We start from the raw sequence: 18,944 nt of genomic DNA, 5'->3' as shown, positions 1-18,944 counted from the left end.
AAAAGACCTGAGGAAAATGGATGAGGTTCTTCTTTCCTGATGTCCCAGAAAAAGGATGAAGGGGAAAATATTTTTAAAGAATTGTTTCTTTTAAGTGAGTTGGCCACCTGTACCACCGTATTGATGGTGCATATCAGCAATCTTATGATACGTTCATATTCTCTAAATTTTTAGTGATGAAAAAGTTGCTATATGAGCATAAATAGTGAAAACAATATATATCCTAAGCTGAAAAGTTAGTAGAAGTTAGTAGAAATCTGTTATAAATGGCTTATATATTCTATTAAAAATGAATGATTATATATAAGGTTTGATACACACATATGTATGTGTATGTCTGTATGTTTTATACACACATACACACACACACATAAATCCTTGTAATCCTTACAACAGCTCTATGATATGGATTTTATTCCTTCTTTACTGATGAGGAAACATACTCAAGAGAAAGGCAAGAAAGTTGCCCATGATCACAACGCCAAAGGGGAACATAGCCACACTTTTAAGGCCACCCTTTTCATTACCATACAACATGGCAGTAGTGTTTGTGAAATTCACAGGGTGTTTGGTTTGCTGTGGCATCAAAATCAGTAGTAAAGACCTGGATTCAAGTCTGTCCTCTAGTGTGTCAAGACAAAAATCTACGCAGTTTCATGCTTTAATTTTCTTGTTTGCAAGCTAGGGATAAGTAGTATCTGCCATCAGAGTATCTAGGACTTAAAGAAATGTGCTATATCAAGGCATGATATGCTTATTTTCATTAGTACTTAGGCTTTTCAATTGATACTTTCTGCATTACTGTTTTTGGATTGGATTCTTATTTATTTATTTATTTATTTAGTTTTGAGACAGAGTCTCACTCTGTCTCCCAGGCTGGAGCGCAGTGGCGCGATCTCGGCTCACTGCAACCTCCACCTTCCTGGTTCAAGCAATTCCCCTGCCTCAGCCCTCCCAGAAGCTGGGATTACAGGTGCACACCACCACGCCTGGCTAATTTTTTTTGTATTTTTAGTATAGATGGGGTTTCACCATGTTGGCCAGACTGGTCTCGAACGCCTGAGCTCAAGCAATCCGCCCGTCTTGGCCTCCCAAAGTGCTGGGATTACAGGCGTGAGCCTCTGCACCCGGCCTTGGATTGGATTTTTAAAAAGTTTTTCTTTGTATGGATTTAGGAGTACACGTATAGTTGTGTTCCATGGATATATGGCGTAGTGGGGAAGTCTGGTAGCCATCCCCTAAATAGTGCACATTGTACCTGACAGGTAGTATTTCGTCTCTCACCTGCTTCCCACTCTTTATTACATTGTAAAAGCTTGTTTCCTTTGTTTTTTCTTTTTTAGTTTTAGAGACAGAGTCTCATTCTCTCTCCCAGTCTGGAGTGCAATGGTGCAGTCATAGCTCACTGCAGGCTTGAACCCCTGTGCTTAAGCAATCCTCCTGCCTCAGCCGCCTTAGTAGTTGGGACTACAGGCATGTACCACCACGCGTGGCTAATTTTTTTTTCTTTTTTAAGAGAAGGAGTCTTGCTGTGTTGCCCAGGCTGGTACTTTTCTTATTTATCTGTATAAGAGGCTTCAGTTAGCTCACTGTGGCAGGGCAGACTACACAGAGTCTATATAAATTTGTAGAAAGTCCTTCTTTCACTATCCAGTTCAACAAATGTAGATTTTACTACTTTTTAAAAATATGTCTGACATCCTACTTTACTGTTGGTGTGGGGCTCCTGATTTACTTTAAGACCCTTAGAAATATGTAAGAAGAGGAATTATTTCTTACCCAAACTTTTTTTTAAAAAGTTAAGTAGAAATGAATGAAGGTAGTTGGGAGTCTGTTGGTGCTTGTGCTCTTGATGTGTTGGTTAAGGGCACTCATGGGGAGAGAGGTTTAACTCTTCCTCCTAAATATTGTTATGTTAGAACTGAAACAATTTCTGCAATAGAACTTATACAGGAGAGAAGCTGAAGTAGAAGCCCCAGGGAACTCATCACTGCTTTGGAAGATTTCTCTACCTGAGCTCTGCACTGTCTTGGGTAATTTTATGATATTAGTATATCAAAACTAAGGAGGGAGATAATTTCCCTCAAATAGTTTGCTTTCTCTGCATGTGCTTCTCCTGAGTGATCTCCTATAGCACATCTTCTGTCATCATATGCAAACATAACATGCCACTGTCTGCCACACACCAGGCAATTGGTGTGCGTTGCTCTGATGGTCACACCATCCCCAAGAGGTGCAGGTGGCTTTGTTCACACTGGCCCTGAGAGAAAGGCTGTTTCAAAACAAGGACCTGCCTAGGCCACCACTCACCAGTGCAGAGCCTGGCTCCACACCAATCACTCTCTGGCTCCAAAGCTTATGGCCCTTCCTCTATAGCAGGCTCCTAATTCAGGACCCCATTTAAGTTAAAACTTGGCCATGCCCCTTCTTTATACGTTTTGGCCTTAGGTAATGATTAAAAAATAATGAATTACTATTTCTCCCAGCCATATGAGAAGGTACATTCGCTGGGACCCTTCTCAACCCACAAGCTCACTCTTCCTTTCTTCCAAGGGAATTTGGTTACTCACACCCCACTAGTTCCCCACCCAGTCAGCCCCTCCCCTGAGGTCATGGGATCCAGTGTAGAAGCTGTGTATTAATTAGCATGACAAACAATGTAGTTCCTCATATGATCTGCACAGATTCGGGCAACTTGGTTCCATCGTTGTCTCCATTCAGACAGGATGCAACCCCCAAATCTGCTCCAGTTTTTGCAGGAGATAGTGTATTGCAGGAGTCTCTTCTCCAGCTAACTCTGTATATGCACGGCTTGGCTTTCAATCCCATCACAAATGTCCCTCATATCAGCTCACCCAGAATCCCTGAGAGGCTTGCGCAATGAGTGCAATCGGTAGAAAAGACATGATTTCCGACGGCCAGTGTAAATCGCTCTACAAGCCTGCCGGGAAGGAAACCGTGAGTTAGGGCTCTAACAGGAATCAAAGATCTGTACAGATGTCAGGGGAAGGCTTGGAGGTGGCCGGGGATGGCATTCTACTTCATGATGCCAAGGTGTGTTGCCTGTGAGACTTCAAACACACAGTGTCATCTGCCCTGCAATTCCAGTGGAAGTTTTGCAAATCTCTCCCACAACGCTGTGTATCCTAATGTAATGATGGTCTACTTTGTTTTCATAAAGTCACTGTTACAGAAATAAAAATAAATGTTCAAGGTGTTACCTCCCCCTCCTCATAATTTTCCTCCATTTTACAGATAAGGAAAACTGAGTCCTAAAGAAGTGAAATGGTAGAATTAAGATGCCCTTAACTACTGGGGTTAGAAAGGTGTTGCTTTCAATCAGATGTAATTTCCCAGAAAACTGTCACATAGAAATTGCAAAATCTTCCCCAAATTTTCATTGTTTGAAACAACTTTATTTTTTTTCTCCCAATGATTGCCTAGGACCCCAGGAAGATAAAAAGTGACAAGTCACTCATGACTGAAGTTAGCTTGTGAATTTTTGCTCTGAGCTAAGGAACAAGTATTTTGGTGCATAACACATTGTACATGTCTTTTGTGTTTTCCGTCACATGAATTAAAAAAGAAGAATGAGAATCAAGGCACCATTTTGAAAAACATTTTAAGGAAACCCGAAGTATACTCTCTTCTGAAGGATGTTTTCAGCCAAGAAATAGCCTTATTATAATTTGTTAAAATATTTTTGATAGGTTGTCAAATTATCATATTTCTGTTTTATATTTTAGTGTTTGAATAAGATAAGCTTTCCTTGGCTAAGCTTCTGATAATAACCCATTTCTCATCTTTATACCTCCATGTGCTCTCTTTGGACAGAAGCTTTTTGTGTGCCAGCGCTCACAACTGGGGTTCTCACTCACCGGCCCCCAGGAAAGGGATTTGCAGGGTTTCCAAGAGCCCATCCCTTGTCGTTAGTCACAGGCAGCAGTGGGAGACTTCCCTGTGGCTAAAGCAGTGTCAGTCTTAGACCAATGGTGACTGGAAATCTGGCTTGATCTTCTACCCCATTCCTCCTTCCCATTTACACACAGGGTTCAGTGCGCGTGTGGCTATGGAAAGTAAGCCCAGAGGTGGGACAGTGAACACTTGGGGATTTGGGAGGCATTGGAGAAGAGGGGTCAGGAGCACTGGCTCAGGGCTTAACCTGGATGTTTGTCCCTGGATCTACCACTTGAGGAGATTTATGAGCATAGGCCTGTTTGTGCAAGCTTCGGTTTCCTTCACCTATTAAACAGGGGCAATGATATATTCTTTTTTTTTTTTTTTTTGCGAGACAGTCTCTCACTCTGTCACCCAAGCTGGAGTGCAGTGGTGTGATCTCAGCTCACTGCAACCTCCGCCTCCCGGTTCAAGCGATTCTCCTGCCTCAGCCTCCTTAGTAGCTGAGATTACAGGTGTGCACCACCATGCCCAGCTAATTTTTGTATTTTTAGTAGAGATGGAGTTTCACCATATTGTCCAGGCTGGTTTTGAACTCCTGACCTGGTGATCCACGCACTTCAGCCTCCCAAAGTGCTGGGATTACAGGCGTGAGCCACTGTGCCCGGCTGATATATTCTATGAGTCGATATCTGGACTTCAAAAACATGTGTGTACAAAAATACATTTTTCTGAGGATTTTAAAGTACTAAATAAATAATATTACTATATTTAATATTTAACAAATATTGTGAATGAGTGAGCTGGATGCAAGTAAACATAGAGTGTCTGGCCTTCCAGGACATGTAATACTTACAAATAGCTGCAATGTATGGTCAGCCTCAAGTAAAGGGTAGAGAGTGCATCAAAATAGCAGCTCACAGGAGAGGCAAAACCTATAGCTTGCTGCTGGGATGACCAGGGAAGGCAATGTGTTGAGGCTTCGTAGACCTTAAGTGGTAGTATTTTCTGAGCATTAAGGTAAGCAGTGAGTGTCTCAGTCAAAGAGAAGCGATTTGACTTTCAGAGATGAAAAAGCCCAAAATATATTCAAAGAACCAGTAATAGGTGCAGTAAGTCAGGGATCCCCAGTCAGAAATGCCTTTGAGTCTGGCCAGGGCACGCAGGCAGTTAACAGGATGACCAGGACCTGGCTCCAGCCAGCTACTTGCAGGCTCTGTGTTGACGTACGTTTCAATTATTCAAGAGATACAAGAAATCTGGACTTAGATATACTAAGTCCTACTTAGTAAAACATGATGGTCAAATACAACATGTCTCTGGCTGAACTCAGATTATGGGTGGTGAGTGTGTGACCGTGGAGTGGACTTATGTCCAAGCATTGAGATCATGATAGGTGGAAAAAGAGCCCTGGCCTGGGATCCAGGCCTGGCCCGGGATTAATCTGAGCTCTGTGTCCTTGGACAGGCTTCTTACATTCTCTGTGCCTCAGTTTCCAGAAAGCCCTTTGATAGGAGGTGTGGTTTACTAGAACGCAACCAAGACTTTTTTTTTTTGTAGACTAAAGAATGTATTCCTTGAGTTTCCAGGGTCTGAAGAATTACACTGCTGACCGCTGCTCTTGTTCCTTCCCCACCACTGTATTTGTTTTATTGTTACATTTCTTGTTCTTACATTTTGTAAAGGGGCCATTATCTAGGGATGAAAATGGACAAAACTCGTGTACATCAATTAGCATATGGAGAATTTGAGATGGAAACATGCCAACCTCTTCCAAAGAGAAGTTCAGATAACAGACTGCAAGATTGAGCAGCTTTCATGAGAACAGTAAAGAAAACAATTTCCCTCGGTGCTTACCACAGAAAGGAAGATAAAGGAACTGGAGGATGGATAAAAGTATCCAAAAAACATAAAAGATGAATTGATGGGAAACACTGGTGTGACCACTCAAGGGGCCAAGGGTGGAAAAAGTCATTCCATTAAAAAAATAAAATAAACAGTGGAAAAAGAATGGAGCCATAGTCCTGGAAAAAAGTGAGATCACATTAAAAAAACTTTCAAGATTGGCCTGGAAAAATAAGGCTTTATGAGTTTAACATGAGGACTCTATTCTTACCACCTGTGGAGAGTAATTGGCATTGGCTGACTAGAGGTTTGTTTTGCCTTCTTGGCAGGAGCTGAATTGTTATGTTAATAGTCCGCTGGCTAAGTGTTAAGTACTGTGTTTGAATAGAAAGAGTTTTGCAGAAGGGAAAATTCCCAGCCCCAGGTTCTTATTCTGACCACTGAGCTCTTTACAGACTTCAGACTTCACACACTCAAATTCAAAGAAACAATTAGTATCATGGCTGATATTTCTAGCATTTTGTGAAATCGAAGAGTTTCTACTAGGAACGCTCCTGTAGGTGGTTTACGGCCAGTGTATCCAAGCTCACGTTTGGGCCCAAGGGCCCATTTGGAGCTAAAGAACAGACTTTCATCACAGCAGCATTGCCCACCTTTTTGTAATTGTCTATGCCAGCTCTTTTCCATTCCCACTGGCTTCTCCTTAGAGGTCATTCCACTGACTTGGCTCTTAAAATATTTTAATTGTCCTTGAACAGCGTGAACCCAAAAACCTCAGGGCACTCAGGAGGAAATGGTGTAGTAGTCAATGCATTATTAAAATGAACTTTTTCAAATTTAAGAATTATCAAGTCATCTGTTGGATTATTGCTTTTTCTTTTTTAGGAGGCAGCATCTCTCTACAATCCTAAAACCTCTTTAAAAACAATCTTCCCCATGGCCTTTTGCCTCTAGATTGCTGATTGCAGCAAAGTGCTGGTAGAAACTAAAGATTGAGCTAATTTGCTGTAATTTGTGATTGACTTATGACCCCTTAAAAGTTGCAAATCTTTGGGGGGTTGCAGAAATAGATTGCTTCTTAATTGCAAATGAGCTTGTAGCTGCAAATGATCTCACACCTCTTCCTGCAACCCACCTTGGTTCCCACCTTCCTCAGGTTGCTGGCTTGCTTCACAACATCTTTCCTCACTTCCACTCGTAAGCACAAATTTCCAAAAGGTGTGAAACTGACACCTTTTTTATGTTGTCTTTTATGGCAGTGACAAAGGAATTTGGTTGAAATTAAGCCCATGTGGTAACCACAGGGTTTAGAAATCTAATAAAACCCATGTAAATAATATTAAAGCTTGTGAGCTAGAGATTCTAATTGAGCCGTATACTCCCCAGAAGCAAATTAGGCAACTAGAGCTATTAAAATCTGTCAGGTCACTAAGACATCATTTGGGCAATTACTTCAAATTCCAGAAAATTTTCTGAGCTCTATTTCTGCATACAGTGTAATACCCAAGCGGTATCTAATTCAGGGATTTCTAAACTGTGCTTCCATCAAACATTGATTTCCACAACATGGGCTAAGATTTAACACTGCTGGAAATGAACAATGGCAAATTTCTTCCATTAAAAAGATGTTCTCACTTTTACATTTAATTGCCTCTACTTTACAAAATAGTACTTCAGTATAGACAACAAAATGCTAGTTGACTTCAGTCCTCCCCCAAAAGACAATCAATTAACATTTGAAGTATCCTCTTCAGAAATCTACATTTCAGGGGAGGTTACTTAGCCTGTTACATTTCCTAACGAGAGACCATACCACAGGCATGCTTAAAGGCAAAGCTTTAGAATATTGCTATCTATACTTGCCCCAGAAGTTTAATAATTAGCATAAATTGTGTTTCGAGATAATTTTTACTTAAGGAAGTGGATGATGTTCAAGAAATACGGTGGGGTATTAAGATCAGTATTGGCTCTTCTGCCCTTTTGTGAGTGGGCATGTACCAGTCAGAGTTTGACCAGTAAGAGAAACAACTCCAGATATTTCCAGCAGGAAGGGTTGTAGCCCAGGGATTTAACGTTTTTTGTAGACCTACTAAGAGGTCTGAGAAAGTGAAGGTCAGAGAAGCTGTTTTGAAGAATTCAGGAAATCAGGAAGTGCTGGGATCAAAAGAAGCTACAGCTGATAATCCATCCTTAGCGGGTGATGAGGAGGGGGACACCTGGAAATCACTCCCAAAATGTCACTGTCTACTGTCTGCAGAAAGGCTTGCCCCTGGCTGCAGGTGTGAATGTGGAATACCAGTTTATCCTTTTTATCTTTTATATTCCACGTGAGAGCTTCTTATTGACAGAGTATGACCCAGAACTCCCACTAGTTTATGAAATATAGTTTCCTGACCTCTAGCCCTACCTAAAAGGAAGAACTTTAAAGAGCAGTGATGATTTTGATTCTTAACAAGCACCATCAGGCTTAAGGCCTAAGAACCTGACAAATCCAGCATTCTTTTAAAGTGTGTCTTATATCTAGCACAGCCATCCTCCAGTAGAACTACAGTTATGGAAATGGTCTAATTTACACTGTCCAATATGGTAGCCACTAGTGGCAGGTGGCTGTTGAGCACTTGAAATGTAGCTGGTGCAACTGAGGGATTGAATTTTTGAGTTGTATTTAATCTTAATTAACTTAACATTTAAACTTAAAGGGCTACCTGTGGCTATTGGCTACTGCATGGGGCAGTCCAGGTTAAGATCTCTCTCTTTGGGCCTGTGCTCCCTCTCCACTTCCATTTAATGGAAAATATTGTGGCCTGATCTGACCTAAAGTTTCCCTGAACTGTCTCATATTTGTCCATTGAGTGTTGAAAATTTCAGTGAGGTCCTTGTTACAATGACTATATGATGGAGTTGTGTTGGGCAGGGGGGCAGGTCACTGGATTTCACCGAGCTTACAGAATTGGTCTTCTGACTCTTTTTCGTGCCAGCTTACTAATAAACATTTGTTGCATATTTGGCCAAATTTGGTCTGAAACTCCCTTTTACCATAACATACGGTGGTAGCAAGTTAGTGGGGAGGCCACTGAAATGTTTACCTACATATCCTAATCACTGTGATAGCCAATTAGCCTGATCATACGGTTTGTAACGTACATTTTTCTCCCAGAAATGTTTCTCAAATTTTTGGAGTCTGCAGTTTCTTTCCTGCTAGCAAATACTAGCAGATGACAAAACAAGAGCTACATAAATATTAATATAAAAATTCAGATAAGCTAGTTGCCCTCCACTGAACAACTTTTTAAACATGTGAGCATATGTTCATGGTATGTTTTTAAAATTCATACATGTACCACAAATTTCCTGTGTATAAAATTGTTCCTAATTTATATGGTTGAATCTACGTTTCAAAGTAATGTGGCTGGGCGCAGTGGCTCACACCTGTAATCCCAGCAGTTTGGGAGGCTGAGGCAGGCAGATCACAAGGTCAGGAGTTCAAGACCAACCTGACCAACATGGTGAAACCCCGTCTCCACTAAAAATACAAAAATCAGCTGGGCGTGGGGGTACGCGCCTGTAATCCCAGCTACCCAGGAGGCTGAGGCAGGAGAATCGCTTGAACCCGGGAGTAAGCCAAGATCACGCCACTGCACTCCAGCCTGGGAAACAGCAAGACTCCATCTCAAAAAAACAAAACAAAACAACCAAACAAACAAAAAACAAAGTAATGTAACCTACTCTAGGTTTGGCTGCTTGCCGGTAGAAAGCCAGACAGAACGCAAGAGACAAAGTTTGGTGGGAGGAAAAGCAGGTTTAGTCGGAAAACCAGCAACCTGAGAAGATGGCAATCTAGTGTTCTAAATACCATCTTACATTTTAAAATTTACCATAGGACTTTTAAAGGGAAACTTGGTATAGGAGACATTCCGGAGTAGTGCAGGGTACACAGTCTGTATATCTTGTTCTTGTTAAATTGAACTAAATGTGGCCTGAGAAAACCTCCATACTTCCATACGTAAGTCCTTGAGGATGAACCATAACCTAATTTAGTAGGTAGACAAGTAAGTAGACTTAGTAGAAAACCTAATTTAGGAGTATGCTTCTGTAACAATAGCTGCAATCTCAGCCAATCCCAGCATCCATACTTCAACAACGCATATGCTGCTGACTGTTCAAACTGTGTTCAGATAAGTCAAACACCAAGCTGTAACCAATCCATCTGTTTCTGTACCTCACTTCTGGTTTCTGTATGTCACTTTCCTTTTTTTTTTTTTTTTTTTGTCTATAAATTTGCTCTGACCAGAAGGTATCCCGGGAGTCTCTCTGAATCTGCCATGATTCTGAAGGCTGCCTGATTTGTGAATTTTTTTTAACCCTTACTCAATTAAACTCTGTTAAATTTAATTTGTCTAAAGTTTTATTTTAACATTCTGATGGCCATCTTGGGTAATTGCCTGTCCAGAAGTCTGGTTGGCATTATCTTGACTTCAGTGATGGTGGACTAATGGTGGAACTCTTCCTAAGTGGGAGGATTCTGCCATGGGGTTCCAGCCTGGTTTGTTTCAAGAGCAAGAGCACAATTAGATAAGCATGCGTTGTTGGAGGGGAGTATCTAGAGAGTGAAGGAATGAAAGGGTGAGAGGGGAGAGAAGGAAGAAAAAGAAAGTGGGTGATTGTTAAAACCAAGGTCCCTGGTTACAGTATCACAAAAACAACCCAGAATTCCACAAAAGACTCTGACTGCCAAGTGTTCTGCCCCTTGGAGAGCCCCTGGCCTAAGTGTTCCATATGTAAGCTCCTTTCTATTTAGTGTCCCAAAGTGACTAGCATAAGACTGGGCCAGACTAGGTGTTTTCATGACTTCATGGCACATAGTTTTTACTCGTAATGAACATTAGCAAATAAAACTGTTTTTCATTTACTTGTCAGGTAAAGAGGAAATTACTGATGGCTTAAGTCAGAAATCCCCAACCTTTTTTACACCACGGACCAGTTTCATGGAAGACAATTTTTCCACGGACTGAGTGGAGGAGGGTGGTTTCAGGATGATTCAAGCACATTACATTTAGTGTGGACTTTATTTCTATTATTATTACACTGTGATTATATAATGAAATAAATATACAACTCACCATAATGTAGAATCAGTGAGAGCCCTGGGCCTATTTTCCTGCAACTAGACAGTCCCATCTCAGGGTGATGGGAGACAGTGAGAGATCATCAGGCATTAGATTCTCATAAGGAGCATGCAACCTAGATCCCTTGCATGCATAGTTCACAATAGGGTTCGTGCTCCTACAAGAATCTAATGCTAGGCCGGGCACAGTGGTTCACACCTGTCATCCCAGGACTTTAGGAGGCTGAGGCAGGCGGATCACCTGTGGTCAGGAGTTCTAGATCAGCCTGGTCAACCTGGTGAAACCCCATCTCTACTAAAAATACAAAAATTAGCTGGGTGCAGTGGCAGCCACCTGTAATCCCAGCTACTCAGGAGGCAGAGACGGGGAGGCAGAGGTTGCAGTGAGCTTAGATTGCACCACTGCACTCCAGCCTGGATGACAGTGCGAGACTCTGTCTCAAAAAAAAAAAAAAAAAAAAACTGATGCCACCACTGATCTGACAGGAGGCAGAGCTCACGTGGTAATGTGAGCAATGGGGAGTGGCTGTAAATACAGATGAAACTTTACTTGCTTGCCTGCTGCTCACCTTCTGCTCTGTGGCCCATTTCCTAACAGACCATGGACCCATACTGGTTCATGGCTCGGGGGTTGGGGCCCCCTGGCTTAAATGTTACTATTTTTCATTTTTCTTACACTTAAATACTTCTTGTCCAGATGCCTTTCTGCATTTGTCATCCTTTAAAAAAAATTGTTCACAAGATCTTCTCAGAAAGTGGTGCTACCTATTAATTTAAGAACTGAGTATCGCAGACATGATACCTCATTGTTTATTAAACATTCATGGAATTCATTTTGCACAAAGCTTGGCATCCTCATTAATAATTTCTTTACTTAATGGTGCCCAAAACTAGTTTGGAGTTGTCTTTAGAATGCTGTACATTCTATCCCAAGGGGAAAAGCCTAAGGAAATTGGCCACTAGGACATTTGCCTCGTCAGCAAAAGCTTGTATAACTGCTTTCTAGATTATTCTTCAGCTTCAACATAATTCATATTTATGCAGTTGCATGTAGGACATCCTGAGACTAGTGATTCATAGTTTCAATCATTCTTTCTAGCACTCCCACAAGTAGATGGCCCTCTGCCTTGCATATAGAAGGCCCTTCATGTCAACCAAGGGGCAGACTGGGGAAAGCATTACCAGGGTAGGAAATGTATCAGGATGGGTGTGGGGGTGAGGGAGGCCTTTCCTTAGAGCTCCTCAGGGTAGTTGAGGACAGGGATGGAAAGTAGCTAGCTCTCCTTTAGTTACATGTGAGGAAACAGATTATTTGTATGGATTACTACTGCTCAATTTATCCACCAGGGGTGACAGACTGGGGTAGGGAGGAAAAAGACAAAAGAAGACCCGGAAGGGACTTGGTGCAGAAATATTGAAGATCTCTTTTCCTAGATACATTCCGGGCCCTGCCGTCCGCCTCCACGTTACCATATTAATGGATTTTCCTATTTAGGGGGCTCTGTCATTTAGCACCTGATAAGCCACTTCCCCAACCTTAGACTATGTATCTGTTGGTCCTATGGGTTCAGCACATTTGTGGTACTCACAGATGTTGATAACACCTGTGATTGACACAACAAGATCTTACTTTCAGATTAGCCCACAAATTCAAATAGTGAGTGCTTAAATCTCGTTTAGCTTCTTGTAAAACCATGTTAGGCTTTGATGCAAACTAAAGACTCACCAATTGAAAGCTGTCAGCTCAGAGAGTGCTGCCAGGATAACTTAATCTATATTAAGATAAAACCATCACTTTCTTTAGTTTAGTCATCAAAACTTTTGGTTTTAGCAGCAAGGGGTGCTTAGATTATGACAAATGTCTGTCTTCCTGAGACTTTCTGAGATGCGTGGATGCTCAGTGATTCTCCACATCGCCTAATAATGGGCAGTACAGTTCAGAGGTTTGATGAATGTGCTGAGGCCATTCATGAAACTCTTTATGTTCTTTCTGCCCCTGGGAAAATTTGACAACACTGAATCATTCTATTTTATTCTTAAATAGGAAACAAAAATCTAGTGAATAAGAAATCATAACCTTTTAGGAACTTTTGCTTGCTCTTGAAATACTTGTTTGCATGGATTAATGGTGGAATTGGTTGGCTTTTTGCAAGAATGATTTAAAAAGCTTCTGAATTGTATTTCCTAAACAGGATTTGCAAGGCTTTTAATGCTTTAAAAGGCAAAGTTGGACCCAAACTGAGCTGTCAAGTTTTTTTTTTCTTTTAAGCTGACTTGAAATTGTTGTTGGAGTCAAACTGACCTTAGATTGCTTAAAAGAGTCGTGGCTCGTGCTGTCTAAAAAGCAGACGCTGTGGTCTTGTTATATTGCTAAATATTGATCCCACCACCTTTATCTAGTGATGCAGAGAAGCACTGGTAAAGCCCTCTTGTCTTATCTCTTTGCAGGCTTGTTGATTGGTGCTGGCTGTGCCCTCTATCCCTTGGGCTGGGACAGTGAGGAAGTCCGGCAGACTTGTGGCTACACTTCTGGCCAGTTTGACCTGGGTAAGCTCTCTTCATGGATGGCACTCCTTTTAGAAAAAGAACCTTATCTGATGTTTCATAGAAGCAGAAAGTGGAAAGGGGACAGATAAGAAAAACCTCCCTGGGTATTACAGCCAGTAGTCACGTGTAACAATATAAATGTATCCATTTATTTAGTGAAGAGTTATTGATAATCTACTGTTTGCTCAGTACTATGATGAGTATCGTAGATACAAAGATAAGAAATGGCCCCTGCCCCGAAGAGTTTATACTCATTGATCACTTCATTTTTCAAAATCACGTATTTTTTACCCATTGCATGGGCTAAAAATAATTCTGTAGAATTTGCAGTCTGAGAAGAGGCGACAACAAAATAGTCAAGGAAATGATAATACAAGCTAAGCAATTCAAAGCAATTTCACATCGTTGGTCTAATAAGGCCACTTTGTGAAAGAGGTGAGAATGGAGTTCAGTCTTGAACAAAGTGCTACATACGGATTATCAGGATTAGATGGAAGCACTTTGCAGGTGAGGAATACAGTATAGCAAAGGCACAAGGAAAGAATGGGAAAAGCTCATCAGGAGACCACAGGTATTCCAGCAACAGGAAGAGTCAGGTGCTACTCTGATAAATGTGATGATTGGGTGAGAGTTTGCACATTGATAAAAGGCTCTTAACTCACAAATTTGTTTTTCTGCAGACTAATAAGAAAATTTCAGGTAGTTCTCATTTGTAACCATAGTGTAGTCTACTTACTTATGTTGCAATCTATAAAATATTTTGCAGAATACTCCATGGTTTGCGTCATTTTAATTTGTAATAATTGGGTAATATTTCACTTGCTTGATAAACCTACATTTACTTAACCACTTTCTTATTTCTTTCTAGCTGGGCATTTAGTCTATTCCAGTATCTGTTGTTTTAAGACATGTTATGATGAGTAGTTTAATGAATATAAGTGCTTTTCCTACTGAATATTTTCTTAGAATCTTTTTCTAGAATTGGTGTTACTAGATCAAAGAATATGAACCCATAAAACACTTATCATTGTATGGGAAAAGAAATGTATTTTCTCTTCCCCATTGCTAGATTCAAACCTAAGGCTCCTATAATAAAAGGCAGATTAACAAGAGAAAAGCCTACAAATTCATTTAAAATAAAATTTTCATGACATAGGACCCTTCATAAAGAAATGAAGACTTGGAGAGGCAGGTAAACCTGTATACTTTTTATGCTAGGTTTAATGAAGAAGTGGGATTGTTCTGGAAAAGTATGATTGGACAAAGAGGGTATGATCTAGTGTTAATAAACTGCAGAACTTAGCAAGACCTGTTTGTTCAGACTCCTCTCTGTGTCCTTGTATTGCCGGAGATAAGAATATTCCTTTCTTCTGGGTATGGTGAGAGCGTCTTTCCAGTGATGGCTTTATGATCTGCTTCAGAGGAAGGTCAGATAATCCTTTCTAGGTTTTATGATCTGCTTTAGGAGAGAAGGGCAGCAGGGGAAGGTGAGAGAGACTTTCCTGCTTCTGCTGCTTTCTCAAATGTCAAGGTGCTGCATTTTAGGGTAGCATGTCCTGAAGCCCATCATTGCCAAGTGATAGCAAATATATTTTCCCCTACTATATGGATGGACAGACTGAGATTCTGATAATTAGTACATAGTCAGTTACTAACTTAGACATCTACTTTTTACATTAAATACTTTAAGAAGAAAAATTGTGAGGGAATTGATCTAATGGCAGTATTACTATATTCCAAATATTAATTTTAAATTTTTATGTTAGAACATCTATGAAAAAAAATTCTGTTAGATTCTGAGAAAAAGGGACAGAAAAAAAGTATTAAAGGTCTGTGAATTTGAAAATGAAAAAATGAAGCAATTTTTATTTGACTTCATGGGTGACAACCACCCTACTTCCATCGAATATAATACTGGCTCTTCTAGTAGAGAAGACTGTTCTAAATACCACCTAATTTGCATGGATAAAACAAATAAGAGATTTCCTTTTACCTATTCTTCCCTCTTTGATGACAAGGCTTTCCTAAATCTGGTTTAGTTTGGGTTTGCCATAAATGTAGAGAAGGGGAAAAAATGCTGAAATGCTGGCATGCAAAGCTGACTGCCAGCTTTTTTTTGGAAAGCAAACTGTGTCTAGGGGAGATATTTTAATACAGTGCTTGGCATTTTTCTTTCCCTGGTGTTTGAGGCATTCTTGGCTGTTCGACACAGGCCTCAACTTGATCATGATCCTGTGTATGCTGACCTGTTGTTATTGTGTATTGCTATATTAATTAGCAGATTATAATGAAGTTCAGGTCCTGTTATTGCAATTTTCATTACTGCACCTCAGTATTTTGTATGTCCCCAGCATTGTGGAATAAAACTTTGAATGTCAAACTAAACGTTGAAAAATACTTGCCTCTTTACTAGTGGTAATTGTTTTTTAATGTTATTATGCACTCTAAAACCATTCTGGCAATTTAAAAAACTATAAAGTTGTTTTCATTTCTGATCATGCGTTTCTAAATTTCCTTAGATTGGTTAATGAGAAAAAAAAAACTGGCATCATCCACAGATAAAATGAGTTCTAGGTCCACTGCATAAGTTTTTTGGGGTTTATCAAGGTCTGTTTCTCTAGGTTACTGTTATCTTTGTGGACTCTGTTATCTATTCTTTGAAAAGAAGACCTAAAGAGAAAGTGTGGCATAGAGATATCTCTAGGCCCATCCCACTTCACTTTCCTTTTTTTTTTTTTTGAGACAAAGTCTCACTCTCTCGCCTAGGCTGGAGTGCAGTGGAGAGATTTCAGCTCACTGCAACCTCCGCCTCCCAGGTTAAGCGATTCTCATGCCTCAGCCTCCTAAGTAGCTGAGATTACAGGCACCCGCCACCAGGCCCAGCTAATTTTTATATTTTTGGTAGAGATGGGGTTTCGCCGTGTTGGCCAGGCTAGTCTCGAACCCCTGACCTCAAGTGATCCACCCACCTCAGCCTCCCAAAGTGCTGGGATTATGGGCATGAGCCACCCTGCCTGGCCCATCCCTGTTCACTCTCTATGCTTTCTACCTTTTAGAAATCATTACTGTTCCCCTGAACACTAATGAAAGTTGAGCTTCAGTGACCTAGTGGAGTCACAAATTATGAAGTTAAATAGGGAGGGTACCTGGAACTGTAGCTGGTGGGCTGCAGCATGAGGTCATGAGTGAGCATTCTTGGTTAAGATGGCTCCAGCAAACACGCTGCTTGCCTCTGCCACACCTTGCCTCTCAGATTCTGAGAATCCAAGTTTGTTTCTGCCTCTTCTCAAGGGAGACAGCACGTAGACACATCTTCCTCCCAAAGGTTGTGAAATGTTAATGTTATTAAAGCTCATGCCCTTCTTATTGGAGAATACGTGTCTCTTTGTTGACGTGCTGTTTTTGATATGTTGTTACTCTCTGATCTGGAGCATCCTGAAAGAAATAATTGCTTTTGCTCCTACATAGAAGATTATTTAAGTAGTGCATTTATCTCAATTAGTCAGCCAACAAATATTTATGGAGTGCTTATAATGAGCCAGCCCATGGGCTAGGTGCTGGGGATGTGGCATCAGCAATGAATAAAAAATGACACTATTCACTGCCCTCAGGGAACTTAAATTAGCAAGGGAGGCAGATGTTCAAAAAGATAATATAAATGTGAAGTATGTTAGAAAGGAAAAGTGTTGGGTGCTAGAATGGAAATTGTGGTTGACTTGCTGACATTATTCCACACTAGTTGTTGCATCTAAGCCAGAGGTTGGCAAACACTTCTATAAAGGGTCAGATAATATCTTCAGCTTTGTGAGTTATATGGTCTCTATTGCAGCTACTTAACTCTGCAGAAAAGATAGATGGCCCCAATAGAACTTTATTTTTTTTTTTTATAATTTCAACTTTTATTTTAGATTCAGTGGGTACATGTGCAAGTTTCTTACATGAGTGTATTGCTTGATGCTGAGATTTTGGGTATGATTGATCTAATCACCCAGCTAATGAGCATAATGCCCAAGAGTTAGTTTTCAACCCTTGCCCCCTCCGTCCCTTCCCTCATAGTAGTCCCCAGTGTCTATTGTTGGCCACATATATGTCCATGAGTACTTAGTGTTTAGCTCCCACTTATTAATATACATGAGAACATGCAATATTTGGTTTTCTGTTTTTGTATTTACTCCTTAGGATAATGGCTTCCAGTTGTATCCATGTTGCTGCAAAGGACATTATTTCATTCCTTTTTATGGCTGTGTAGTATTCCATGGTGTGGAGTACTACATTTTCTTTATCCAATCCACCATTGATGGACACCTAGGTTAATTCCATGTCCTTGCTATTGTGAAGAGTACTTTGAAGAACATATGGGGTACATGAATCTTTTTGGTAGAATGATTTATTTTCTTTTGTATATATATCCAGTAATGGGATTGCTGGGTTGAATGGTAGTTCTTTATTAAGTTCTTTGAGAAATCTCCAAACTGCTTTCCACAGTGGCTGAACTAATTTACATTCCCACCAACAGTGTATAAGCATTCATTTTTCTCCATAGCCTCGCCAGCATCTGTTGTTTTCTGACTTTTTAATAATAGCCATTCTGACTGGTGTGAAAGGGTATCTCTCATTGTGGTTTTCCATTTCTTTGATAATTAGTGATGTTGAACATTTTCTCATGTTTGTTAGCTGCTTGCCAATTAAACTTTATTTACAAAAGCAAGCAGTGGAGCCATAGTTTGACAATCCCTGATCTCAAGCAAAGAATACCTCTGGTGTGCCAGAAATGGTTACATTTCAGCTGTGCTCATTTATTGATCCCTGCGGCTCTCAAGGCAGCTGGTCAGGACCCAGGATAGTTGAAGACTGCACTGAGCAGCCCCATCCAATTACCCTTAGTACGCTGTATAAATACTACAATTTTCTTGTTGAGTGGCAGTGGGAAGGAAGGTGGCAAGCACTGTGCCTCAGCCTTTGTCAGCCCACTGCTAACACTGACATAGAATGGGAACGCGTAGGCTCATTTGGACCAGTGAGTCTAGAGGCATCTTGGGGAAGAAGGGATCCTATGCCTAAGGGAGAGGCCACACATTCCTGGCTCACCCCCTCTGACAGCCCCCTCTGACCATGGGGACCTGCAGGAGTAAGCAGCCTGCAGAGGAGTGGGCAGAGAAACCAGTCTGTGGAGCAGTCATCACTGAAGCTGGCCTTCCCTAGGAACATCCAGCCTGTGTTTTATGGAAACAAAAAACACAGTAATTTGTTTCCATATTGGGTGATGTTTGAGGCCTGTTTACTCTCACAAATGAAAGTAGCCTGACTTGTATTTAGTTGCTATCGCATATTTCAAGGGGACCTAACCTCACCTGTGAGCTTCCTCAGGAAGTATTATACAGGCGGAGCTCTCAGCCCTTGTAGGATTTAGGTAGGTAAAGGGTTTGAGTCTGCATGTGGTCTGGGGTGACATGGAGAGATAGGTTGCAGAGAGGGCAGGAGAAAAAGTCAGGAAGGAGGCTACTTTATGTACTGCTTCCCTGTTTGGACA

At 40.9% G+C, this 18,944-nt stretch overlaps 1 protein-coding gene across 2 annotated transcripts in view; it reads left to right on the top strand.

The window, feature by feature from the left end:
* The window catches only part of LHFPL6 (LHFPL tetraspan subfamily member 6), a 258,848-nt gene that overhangs the window by 210,077 nt on the left and 29,827 nt on the right, over positions 1-18,944 (top strand). For both annotated transcript variants that reach the window (XM_001147653.8, XM_016925216.4), the window contains exon 3: positions 13,316-13,414. In XM_001147653.8, the coding sequence (XP_001147653.1) occupies positions 13,316-13,414 (99 nt within the window). The remainder of the gene's footprint in view (positions 1-13,315; positions 13,415-18,944) is intronic.

This window comes from Pan troglodytes, chromosome 14, assembly GCF_028858775.2.
Source record: "Pan troglodytes isolate AG18354 chromosome 14, NHGRI_mPanTro3-v2.0_pri, whole genome shotgun sequence".
NCBI lineage: Eukaryota > Metazoa > Chordata > Mammalia > Primates > Hominidae > Pan > Pan troglodytes.
The sequence above is the reverse complement of the archived record's forward strand: the minus strand, read 5'-3'. Positions and strand labels throughout refer to the sequence as shown.